The sequence below is a fragment of the Pseudophryne corroboree genome (assembly GCF_028390025.1).
Source record: "Pseudophryne corroboree isolate aPseCor3 chromosome 3 unlocalized genomic scaffold, aPseCor3.hap2 SUPER_3_unloc_5, whole genome shotgun sequence".
NCBI lineage: Eukaryota > Metazoa > Chordata > Amphibia > Anura > Myobatrachidae > Pseudophryne > Pseudophryne corroboree.
The window spans coordinates 1515037-1528812 of record NW_026967541.1 but is presented as its reverse complement, the minus strand read 5'-3'; the positions used below and the strand labels follow the sequence as shown (position 1 = coordinate 1528812).

Sequence of the window (13776 nt, the reverse complement as noted above, 5' to 3'; positions counted from 1 at the left end):
AACATCGCCTGTGCATACATTTAGGTAACACTGAGAGAACATGTGGGATTACTAGAGGTGACATGGGCTGTGCAGTAATATAACATCGCCTGTGCATAAATTTAGTTAACACTGACAGATCATGTGGGATTATTAGAGGTGACATGGGCTGTGCAGTAATATAACATCGCCTGTGCATACATTTAGGTAACACTGAGATCATGTGGGATTACTAGAGATGACATGGGCTATGCAGTAATATAACATAGCCTGTGCATACATTTAGGTAACACTGAGATCATGTGGTATTACCAGAGGTGACATGGGCTGTGCAGTAATATAACATCGCATGTGCATACATTTAGGTAACACTGAGATCATGTGGGATTACCAGAGGTGACATGGGCTGTGCAGTAATATAACATCGCCTGTGCATACATTTAGGTAACACTGAGAGATCATGTGGGATTACTAGAGGTGACATGGGCTGTGTAGTATAACATCACCTGTGCATACATTTAGATAACACTGAGATCATGTGGGATTACTAGAGGTGACATGGGCTGTGCAGTAATATAACATCACCTGTGCATACATTTAGGTAACACTGAGAGAACATATGGGATTACTAGAGGTGACATGGGCTGTGCAGTAATATAACATCGCCTGTGCATAAATTTAGTTAACACTGACAGATCATGTGGGATTATTAGAGGTGACATGGGCTGTGCAGTAATATAACATCGCCTGTGCATACATTTAGTTAACACTGAGTTCATGTGGGATTACTAGAGGTGACATGGGCTCTGCAGTAATATAACATCGCCTGAGCATACATTTAGGTAACACTGAGATCATGTGGGATTACTAGAGGTGACATGGGCTGTGCAGTAATATAACATTGCCATGTGCATACATTTAGGTAACACTGAGAGAACATGTGGGATTACTAGAGGTGACATGGACTGTGCAGTAATATAACATCGCCTGTGCATACATTTAGGTAACACTGAGATCATGTGGTATTACCAGAGGTGACATGGGCTGTGCAGTAATATAACATCGCCTGTGCATACATTTAGGTAACACTGAGAGATTATGTGGGATTACTAGAGGTGATATGGGCTGTGCAGTAATATAACATCGCATGTGCATACATTTAGATAACACAGAGATCATGTGGGATTACTAGAGGTGACATGGGCAGTGCAGTAATATAACATCGCCTGTGCATACATTTAGATAACACAGAGATCATGTGGGATTACTAGAGGTGAAATGGGCTGTGCAGTAATATAACATCACATGTGCATACATTTAGGTTACACTGAGATCATGTGGGATAACTAGAGGTGATATGGGCTGTGCAGTAATATAACATCGCCTGTGCATACATTTAGATAACACTGAGAGATCATGTGGTATTACTAGAGGTGACATGGGCTGTGCAGTAATATAACATCGCCTGTGCATACATTTAGGTAACACTGAGAGACCATGTGGGATTACTAGAGGTGACATGGACTGTGCAGTAATATAACATCGCCTGTGCATACATTTAGGTAACACTGAGAGATCATGTAGGATTACTAGAGGTGACATGGGCTGTGCAGTAATATAACATCGCCTGTGCATACATTTAGATAACACTGAGAGATCATGTGGGATTACTAGAGGCGACATGGGCTGTGCAGTAATATAACATCGCCTGTGCATACATTTAGATAACACTGAGAGATCATGTGGGATTACTAGAGGTGACATGGGCTGTGCAGTAATATAACATCACCTATGCATACATTTAGGTAACACTGAGAGATCATGTGGGACTACTAGAGGTGACATGGGTTGTGCAGTAATATAACATCGCCTGTGCATACATTTAGATAATACAGAGATCATGTGGGATTACTAGAGGTGAAATGGGCTGTGCAGTAATATAACATCGCCTGTGCATACATTTAGGTAACACTGAGAGACCATGTGGGATTACTGGAGGTGACATGGGCTGTGCAGTAATATAACACCACCTGTGCATACATCTAGGTAACACTGAGATCATGTGGGATTACTAGAGGTGACATGGGCTGTGCAGTAATATAACATCGCCTGTGCATACATTTAGATAACACTGAGAGATCATGTGGGATTACTAGAGGTGACATGGGCTGTGCAGTAATATAACATCACCTGTGCATACATTTAGGTAACACTGAGAGATCATGTGGGATTACTAGAGGTGACATGGGCTGTGCAGTAATATAACATCGCCTGTGCATACATTTAGGTAACACTGAGATCATGTCGGATTACTAGAGATGACATGGGCTGTGCAGTAATATAACATCGCCTGTGCATACACTTAGGTAACACTGAGAGACCATGTGAGATTACTAGTGGTGACATGGACTGTGCAGTAATATAACATCGCCTGTGCATACATTTAGGTAACACTGAGAGATCATGTGGGATTACTAGAGGTGACATGGGCTGTGCAGTAATATAACATCGCCTGTGCATACATTTAGGTAACACAGAGATCATGTGGGATTACTAGAGGTGATATGGGCTGTGCAGTAATATAACATCGCCTGTGTATACATTTAGATAACACAGAGATCATGTGGGATCACTAGAGGTGACATGGGCTGTCTAGTAATATAACATCGCCTGTGCATACATTTAGATAACACTGAGAGATCATGTGGTATTACTAGAGGTGACATGGGCTGTGCAGTAATATAACATCGCCTGTGCATACATTTAGGTAACACTGAGATCATGTGGAATTACTAGAGGTGACATGGGCTGTGCAGTAATATAACATCGCCTGTGCATACATTTAGGTAACACTGAGAGATCATGTGGGATTACTAGAGGTGACATGGACTGTGCAGTAATACAACATCGCCTGTGCATACATTTAGATAACACAGAGATCATGTGTGATTACTAGAGGTGACATGGGCTGTGCAGTAATATAACATCGCCTGTGCATACATTTAGATAACACAGAGATCATGTGGGACTACTAGAGGTGACATGGGCTGTGCAGTAATATAACATCGCCTGTGCATACATTTAGATAACACAGAGATCATGTGGGATTACTAGAGGTGAAATGGGCTGTGCAGTAATATAACATCGCCTGTGCATACATTTAGGTAACACTGAGATCATGTGGGATTACTAGAGGTGACATGGGCTGTGCAGTAATATAACATCACCTGTGCATACATTTAGGTAACACTGAGAGATCATGTGGGACTACTAGAGGTGACATGGGCTGTGCAGTAATATAACATCGCCTGTGCATACATTTAGATAACACAGAGATCATGTGGGATTACTAGAGGTGAAATGGGCTGTGCAGTAATATAACATCACCTGTGCATACATTTAGGTAACACGGAGATCATGTGGGATTACTAGAGGTGACATGGGCTGTGCAGTAATATAACATCGCCTGTGTATACATTTAGGTAACACTGAGAGATCATGTGGTATTACTAGAGGTGACATGGGCTGTGCAGTAATATAACATCGCCTGTGCATACATTTAGGTATCACTGAGATCATGTGGGATTACTAGAGGTGACATGGGCTGTGTAGTAATATAACATCGCCTGTGTATACATTTAGGTAACACTGAGAGAACATGTGGGATTACTAGAGGTGACATGGGCTGTGCAGTAATATAACATCGCCTGTGCATACATTTAGGTAACACTGAGAGATCATGTGGGATTACTAGAGATGACATGGGCTGTGTAGTAATATAACATCGCCTGTGTATACATTTAGGTAACACTGAGAGAACATGTGGGATTACTAGAGGTGACATGGGCTGTGTAGTAATATAACATCACCTGTGCATACATTTAGGTAACACCGAGAGATCATGTGGGATTACTAGAGGTGACATGGGCTGTGCAGTAATATAACATCACCTGTGCATACATTTGGGTAACATTGAGATATCATGTGGGATTACTAGAGGTGACATGGGCTGTCTAGTAATATAACATCGCCTTTGCATACATTTAGGTAACACTGAGATCATGTGGGATTACTAGAGGTGACATGGGCTATGCAGTAATATAACATAGCCTGTGCATACATTTAGGTAACACTGAGATCATGTGGTATTACCAGAGGTGACATGGGCTGTGCAGTAATATAACATTGCATGTGCATACATTTAGGTAACACTGAGATCATGTGGGATTACCAGAGGTGACATGGGCTGTGCAGTAATATAACATCGCCTGTGCATACATTTAGGTAACACTGAGAGATCATGTGGGATTACTAGAGGTGACATGGGCTGTGTAGTATAACATCACCTGTGCATACATTTAGATAACACTGAGATCATGTGGGATTACTAGAGGTGACATGGGCTGTGCAGTAATATAACATCGCCTGTGTATACATTTAGGTAACACTGAGAGATCATGTGGTATTACTAGAGGTGACACGGGCTGTGCAGTAATATAACATCGCCTGTGCATACATTTAGGTATCACTGAGATCATGTGGGATTACTAGAGGTGACATGGGCTGTGTAGTAATATAACATCGCCTGTGCATACATTTAGGTAACACTGAGAGAACATGTGGGATTACTAGAGGTGACATGGGCTGTGCAGTAATATAACATCGCCTGTGCATAAATTTAGTTAACACTGACAGATCATGTGGGATTATTAGAGGTGACATGGGCTGTGCAGTAATATAACATCGCCTGTGCATACATTTAGGTAACACTGAGTTCATGTGGGATTACTAGAGGTGACATGGGCTCTGCAGTAATATAACATCGCCTGAGCATACATTTAGGTAACACTGAGATCATGTGGGATTACTAGAGGTGACATGGGCTGTGCAGTAATATAACATCGCCTGTGCATACATTTAGGTAACACTGAGATCATGTGGGATTACTAGAGGTGACATGGGCTGTGCAGTAATATAACATTGCCATGTGCATACATTTAGGTAACACTGAGATCATGTGGGATTACTAGAGGTGACATGGACTGTGCAGTAATATAACATCGCCTGTGCATACATTTAGATAACACTGAGAGATCATATGGTATTACTAGAGGTGACATGGGCTGTGCAGTAATATAACATCGCCTGTGCATACATTTAGGTAACACTGAGAGACCATGTGGGATTACTAGAGGTGACATGGGCTGTGCAGTAATATAACATCGCCTGTGCATACATTTAGGTAACACTGAGAGATCATGTAGGATTACTAGAGGTGACATGGGCTGTGCAGTAATATAACATCGCCTGTGCATACATTTAGATAACACTGAGAGATCATGTGGGATTACTAGAGGCGACATGGGCTGTGCAGTAATATAACATCGCCTGTGCATACATTTAGATAACACTGAGAGATCATGTGGGATTACTAGAGGTGACATGGGCTGTGCAGTAATATAACAACACCTGTGCATACATTTAGGTAACACTGAGAGATCATGTGGGACTACTAGAGGTGACATGGGCTGTGCAGTAATATAACATCGCCTGTGCATACATTTAGATAACACAGAGATCATGTGGGATTACTAGAGGTGAAATGGGCTGTGCAGTAATATAACATCGCCTGTGCATACATTTAGGTAACACTGAGAGACCATGTGGGATTACTGGAGGTGACATGGGCTGTGCAGTAATATAACATCACCTGTGCATACATCTAGGTAACGCTGAGATCATGTGGGATTACTAGAGGTGACATGGGCTGTGCAGTAATATAACATCGCCTGTGCATACATTTAGATAACACTGAGAGATCATGTGGGATTACTAGAGGTGACATGGGCTGTGCAGTAATATAACATCGCCTGTGCATACATTTAGGTAACACTGAGATCATGTCGGATTACTAGAGATGACATGGGCTGTGCAGTAATATAACATCGCCTGTGCATACACTTAGGTAACACTGAGAGATCATGTGGGATTACTAGAGATGACATGGGCTGTGTAGTAATATAACATCGCCTGTGCATACATTTAGGTAACACTGAGAGATCATGTGGGATTACTAGAGTTGACATGGGCTGTGCAGTAATATAACATCGCCTGTGCATACATTTAGGTAAAACTGAGAGATCATGTGGGATTTCTAGAGGTGACATGGGCTGTGCAGTAATATAACATTGCCTGTGCATACATTTAGGTAACACTGAGAGACCATGTGAGATTACTAGTGGTGACATGGACTGTGCAGTAATATAACATCGCCTGTGCATACATTTAGGTAACACTGAGAGATCATGTGGGATTACTAGAGGTGACATGGGCTGTGCAGTAATATAACATTGCCTGTGCATACATTTAGATAACACAGAGATCATGTGGGATTACTAGAGGTGATATGGGCTGTGCAGTAATATAACATCGCCTGTGCATACATTTAGATAACACAGAGCTCATGTGGGATTACTAGAGGTGATATGGGCTGTGCAGTAATATAACATCGCCTGTGCATACATTTAGATAACACTGAGAGATCATGTGGGATTTCTAGAGGTGACATGGGCTGTGCAGTAATATAACATCGCCTGTGCATACATTTAGGTAACACTGAGAGATCATGTGGGATTACTAGAGGTTACATGGACTGTGCAGTAATACAACATCGCCTGTGCATACATTTAGGTAACACTGAAAGATCATGTGGACTACTAGAGGTGACATGGGCTGTGCAGTAATATAACATCTCCTGTGCATACATTTAGATAACACTGAGAGATTATGTGGGATTACTAGAGGTGACATGGGCTGTGCAGTAATATAACATCGCCTGTGCATACATCTAGGTAACACTGAGATCATGTGGGATTACTAGAGGTGACATGGGCTGTGCAGTAATATAACATCGCCTGTGCATACATTTAGATAACACTGAGAGATTATGTGGGATTACTAGAGGTGACATGGGCTGTGCAGTAATATAACATCGCCTGTGCATACATCTAGGTAACACTGAGATCATGTGGTATTACTAGAGGTGACATGGGCTGTGCAGTAATATAACATCGCCTGTGCATACATTTAGGTAACACTGAGAGATCATGTGGGATTACTAGAGGTGACATGGGCTGTGTAGTAATATAACATCACCTGTGCATACATTTAGGTAACATTGAGATCATGTGGGATTACTGGAGGTGGCCAGGGTTGTGCAGTAATATAACATCGCCTGTGCATACATTTAGGTAACACTGAGATCATGTGGGATTACTAGAGATGACATGGGCTGTGCAGTAATATAACATCGCCTGTGCATACATTTAGATAACACTGAGGTCATGTGGGATTACTAGAGGTGACATGGGCTGTGCAGTAATATAACATCGCCTGTGCATACATTTAGGTAACATTGAGATCATGTGGTATTACTAGAGATGACATGGGCTGTGCAGTAATATAACATCTCCTGTGCATACATTTAGGTAACACTGAGAGATCATGTGGGATTACTAGAGATGACATGGGCTGTGCAGTAATATAACATCGCCTGTGCATACATTTAGGTAACACTGAGAGAACATGTGGGATTACTAGAGATGACATGGGCTGTGCAGTAATATAACATCGCCTGTGCATACATTTAGGTAACACTGAGAGATCATGTGGGATTACTAGAGGTGACATGGGCTGTGCAGTAATATAACATCGCCTGTGCATGCATTTAGGTAACACTGAGATCATGTGGGATTACTAGAGGTGACATGGGCTGTGCAGTAATATAACATCGCCTGTGCATACATTTAGGTAACACAGAGATCATGTGGGATTACTAGAGGTGACATGGGCTGTGCAGTAATATAACATCGAATGTGCATACATTTAGGTAACACTGAGAGATCATGTAGGATTACTAGAAGTGACATGGGCTGTGCAGTAATATAACATCGCCTGTGCATACATTTAGATAACACAGAGATCATGTGGGATTACTAGAGGTGATATGGGCTGTGCAGTAATATAACATCGCCTGTGCATACATTTAGATAACACTGAGAGATTATGTGGGATTACTAGAGGTGACATGGGCTGTGCAGTAATATAACATCGCCTGTGCATACATTTAGGTAACACTGAGATCATGTGGGATTACTAGAGGTGACATGGGCTGTGCAGTAATATAACATCACCTGTGCATACATTTAGGTAACACTGAGATCATGTGGGATTACTAGAGGTGACATGGGCTGTGCAGTAATATAACATCGCCTGTGCATACATTTAGGTAACAATGAGATCATGTGGGATTACTAGAGGTGACATGGGCTGTGCAGTAATATAACATCGCCTGTGCATACATTTAGGTAACACTGAGATCATGTGGGATTACCAGAGGTGACATGGGCTGTGCAGTAATATAACATCGCCTGTGCATACATTTAGGTAACACTGAGAGATCATGTGGGATTACTAGAGCTGACATGGGCTGTGTAGTAATATAACATCACCTGTGCATACATTTAGGTAACACTGAGATCATGCGGGACTACTAGAGACACTGAGAGAGACACAGAGATTGGAGCCAACCCACAAACAGCGCATCACAGGTATAGGGAGACCCTATAGAGTCAGATCTCTATGCTGGTAACACACAGTGACATGATGTGAGTGGTAGAGCAGGAGTATAGATGGCTCCTGATGTATGAGAACACCAGAGAGTGTGGGGAGGAGACTGTCAGATCTCTGGGCTGGTAACACAGTCCATGATGATATAGATGCTGAGGACTCCTGAATAATAGATCTGATGGCTCTGATGTATGAGATACACCAGAGAGTGAGACTGGTCAGATCTCTGGGCTGGTACACACAGTGACATGATGTGAGGGGGAGGGAGCAGGAGTATAATAGGGGCTGATGGCTCCTGATGTATGAGATACACCAGAGAGTGTGGGGAGGAGACTGGTCAGATCTCTGGGCTGGTAACACACAGTGACATGATGTGAGGGGGAGAGCAGGAGTATAATAGGAGCTGATGGCTCCTGATGTATGAGATACACCAGAGAGTGTGGGGAGGAGACTGGTCAGATCTCTGGGCTGGTAACACACAGCGACATGATGTGAGGGGGGAGAGCAGGAGTATAATAGAGGCTGATGGCTCCTGATGTATGAGATACACCAGAGAGTGTGGGGAGGAGACTGGTCAGATCTCTGGGCTGGTAACACACAGTGACATGATGTAAGGTGGAGAGCAGGAGTATAATAGGGGCTGATGGATCCTGATGTATGAGATACACTGGAGAGTGTGGGGAGAAGACTGGTCGGATCTCTGGGCTGGTAACACACAGTGACATGATGTGAGGTGGAGAGCAGAGAGTATAATAGAGGTGATGGCTCCTGACTCCACACTGTGAAAATACATATTCCTCATTAGTCTGTACTGACAGAGGAGGGTGTAGGATAAGAGATTGCTGTAGTGACTGAGGAAGGAGAATATGTGACTCTTTTCTGTAATAAATGTTTACAACTCACCTGTGCTGATATCTGTAGGGATCTCCTCTTCCTTACACTGCTGATCCCCCCTCACATACGTCTCTTCTTCTCCCTCTATATCTTCTGCCTTCATATCAGTCACATACGTCTCTTCTTCTCCCTCTATATCTTCTGCCTTTATATCAGTCACATACGTCTCTTCTTCTCCCTCTATATCTTCTGCCTTTATATCAGTCACATACGTGTCTTGTTCTCCCTCTATATCTTCTGCCTTTATAGCAGTCACATACGTCTCTTCTTCTCCCTCTATATCTTCTGCCTTCATATCAGTCACATACGTTTCTTCTTCTCCCTCTGTATCTTTGATTTTAATATTATTTAATTGGGCTTCACCCTATGTAAACAAGACAAATATAATGACACACAGCTCTTCTACACAAATATAGTGACAGTCACTTTGGTATATTGGGGAGACCCTAAATCCCACCTACCTGATCCTCCTGTGGGATCCTGTGATTCTCCTCTGTACAATCCTGGGAATACAGAGGACGGGGACATCTCTCTGGGGTATCTCTGTTACTGGGTCCATCTGTAGGAGACACACAGTGACTGAGTACAGTGTATATATGTGATTATCAGATGATGTATGTATATAGGGGGCCCCCATACCTGCTCTCCCCTGTACAATACATGACAGTCTCCTCTTACCCAGTGATGTGAGGGGCCGGTGATTCTCCATCATCACGTCCTTGTACAGACCCCTGTGTTCCTCTATATACTCCCCCTCCTGCATGGAGACATAGACAGTGACATCCTGACACCTTATAGGCACCTGACACACACAGTGATACAGTCATCACCCAAACACATCCCCTGGTGTTACTGTATAATGTCCCATTCCCAGCAGTCACCTCTCCAGTCATCACCCAGACACGTCCCCTGGTGTTACTGTATAATGCTCCATTCCCAGCAGTCACCTCTCCAGTCATCACCCAGACACGTCCCCTGGTGTTACTGTATAATTTCCCTTTCCCAGCAGTCACCTCTCCAGTCATCACCCAGACACGTCCCCTGGTGTTACTATATAATTTCCCTTTCCCAGCAGTCACCTCTCCAGTTATCACCAGACACATCCCCTGGTGTTACTGTTTAATGCCCTATTCCAAGCAGTCACCTCTCCAGTCACCACCGAGACACGTCCCCTGGTGTTACTGTATAATGCCCCATTCCCAGCAGTCACCTCTCCAGTCATCACCCAGACACATCCCCCGGTGTTACTGTATAATGCCCCATTCCCAGCAGTCACCTCTCCAGTCACCACCGAGACACGTCCCCTGGTGTTACTGTATATAATGTCCCATTCCCAGCAGTCACCTCTCCAGTCATCACCCAGACACAGCCCCTGGTGTAACTGTATAATGTCCCATTCCCAGCAGTCACCTCTCCAGTCAGCAGCTGAATGATCTTGTTGGTGAGTTCCAGGATCTTCTGGTCATTGTGTCTCTCATGTGTCAGTAAGTGAGGTGGAGGCACTGGGATGGGGCTCTGGGTTCTACTCAGTCCTCCTGACACACGGGGATGGCTGCTGAGTTTCTCACACTCATTGGATGACTTCTTCACTACTGTGTAATCCTGTGTAATGGAGGAGACATCAAATATCAATATATACACTCCCAGACCCACTTACCTCCCCAGTCATGTCCCTGTATTATTACAATAGATATGTGATGTCACTGTGATGCTCCCAGATCCCCTCACCTCCCCAGTCATGTCCCTGTATTATTACTATAAATATGTGATGTCACTGTGATGCTCCCAGATACCCTCATGTCCCCAGTCATGTCCCTGTATTATTATTATTGCTATGAGTGATGTCACTGTGACCCTCCGATTCCCTCACCTCCCCAGTCATGTCCATGTATTATTACTATGGATATAAGTGATGTCACTGTGACACTCCCAGATCCCCTCACCTCCCCAGTTATGTCCCGGTATTAAAACAATAGATATAAGTGATATCACGGTGACGCTCCCAGATAACCTCACCTCCCCAGTCATGTCTCTGAATTATTACTATAGATCTAAGTGAGGTCACTGTGACGCTCCCAGATCCCCTTACCTCCCCAGTCATGTCATATTATTATAACTATAGATATGTGACTTCACAATGTCGCTCCCAGATTCCCTCACCTCCCCAGTCATGTACCTGTATTATTACTATGGATATAAGTGATGTCACTGTGACACTCCCAGATCCCCTTACCTCCCCAGTCATGTCCTTGTATTATTACTATAGATATGTGACATCATTGCGCAGCTCCCAGATCCCCTCTACTACCCAGTCATGCCCCTGTATTATTAGTATAGATATGAGAAACGTCACTGTGCCGCACCCAGATTCCCTCACCTCCCCAGTCATATCCTTGTATTATTACTATAGATATAAGTGATGTCACTATTCCGCTCCCAGATCCCTATACCTTCCCAGTCATGTCTCTGTATTATTACTATGGATATAAGTGATGTCACTGTGACACTCCCAGATCCCCTCACCTCCCCAGTCATGTCCCTGTATTATTACTATAGATATAAATGACATCACTGTGACGCTCCCAAAATCCCCTCACCTCCCCAGTCATGTCCCTGTTTTATTTCTATAGATTTAAGTGACATCACTGTGCCGCTGCCAGATCCCCTTACCTCCCCAGTCATGTCTCTGTATCATTTCTATAGATATAAGAGAGGTCACTGTGACACTCCTAGATTCCATCACCTCCCCAGTCTTGTCCCTGTATTATAACTACAGATATTAGTGATGTTACTGTGATGCTCCCAGATCCCCTCACTTCCCCAGTCATGTTCCTGTATTAGTCCTATAGATATATGTGATGTCACTGTGACGCTACCATATTCCCTCACCTTCCCAGTCATGTCCCTGTATTATTACTATAGATATAAGTGATGTCACTGTGACACTCCCAGATCCCCTCACCTCCCCAGTCATGTCCCTGTATTATTATTATAAATATAAGTGACGTCACAGTGAGGCTCTCAGATCCTTTCACCTCCCCATTCATGTCCCTGTATTATTACTATAGATATGTGGTCATTTTAACACTCCCAGATCCCTCACCTCCTCAGTCATGTCCCTGTATTATTACTATAGCTATAAGTGATGCTATTGTGACACTCTCAGATCCCCTCACCTCCCCAGTCATGTCCCTGTATTATTACTATAGATATTTTATGTCAAAGTGACGCTCCCAGATCCCCTCACTTCCCCAGTCATGTCCCTGTATCATTACTATAGATATAAGTGACATCACAGTGACTCTACCAGATACCCTTATGTCCCCAGTCATGTCCCTGTATCATTACTATAGATATAAGTGACATCACAGTGACTCTTCCAGATCCCCTCACCTCCCCAGTCATGTTCCTGTATTATTTCTATAGATTTAACGGATGTCACTGTGCCGGTCCCAGATCCCCTTACCTCCCCAGTCATGTCCCTGTATCATTATAGATATAAGGGACGTCACAGTGGCGATTCCAGATCCCCTCACCTCCCCAGTCATGTCCCTGTATTATTACTATAGATTTAACTGATGTCACTGTGACGCTCCCAGATCCCCTCACCTTCCCAGTCACGTCCCTGTATTATTACTATAGATATAAGTGAGGTAACTGTGACGCTCCCAGATTCCATCACCTCCCCAGTAATATACCTGTATTATTACTATAGATATAGGTGATGTCACAGTGAGGCTCCCAGATCCCCTCACCTATCCAGTCACGTCCCTGTATTACTACTATAGATATAAGTGAAGTCACTGTGATGTTCCCAGATCCACTCACCTCCCCAGTAATGTCCCTGTATTATTACTATAGATAGATGTGATGTCACTGTGACACTTTCAGATCCCCTCAATTTCCCAGTCATGTCCCTGTATTATTACTATAGATATAAGGTCACTGTGACTCTCCCAGATCCCCTCACCTCCCCAGGCATGTCCCTGTATTATCACTATAAATATAAGTGATGTCACAGTGATGCTCCCAGATCCCCACACCTCCCCAGTCATGTCCCTGTATTATTACTATAGATATAAGTGATATCACTGTGACATTCCCAGATCCACTCACCTCTCCAGTCAAGTACCTGTATTATTACTATCGATATAAGGTCACTGTGGCGCAACCAGATCCTCTGACCTCCCCAGTCATGTCGATGTATTATTACTATAGATATAAGGTCACAGTGATGCTCTCAGATCCTCTCACCTCCCCAGTCACGTCCCTGTA

General features: G+C 43.5%; 1 protein-coding gene across 1 annotated transcript in view; it reads right to left on the bottom strand.

The window, feature by feature from the left end:
* The window catches only part of LOC134984343 (gastrula zinc finger protein XlCGF17.1-like), a 120345-nt gene extending 110290 nt beyond the window's left edge, over positions 1 to 10055 (bottom strand). Inside the window, exons 1-2 of the mRNA XM_063949945.1 lie at positions 9963 to 10055; positions 9511 to 9865 (exon numbers count right to left, since the gene is read on the bottom strand). Of these exons, the coding sequence (XP_063806015.1) occupies positions 9511 to 9796 (286 nt within the window). The 5' untranslated portion in view covers positions 9797 to 9865; positions 9963 to 10055. The remainder of the gene's footprint in view (positions 1 to 9510; positions 9866 to 9962) is intronic.
* Positions 10056 to 13776: the final 3721 nt, after the last annotated feature.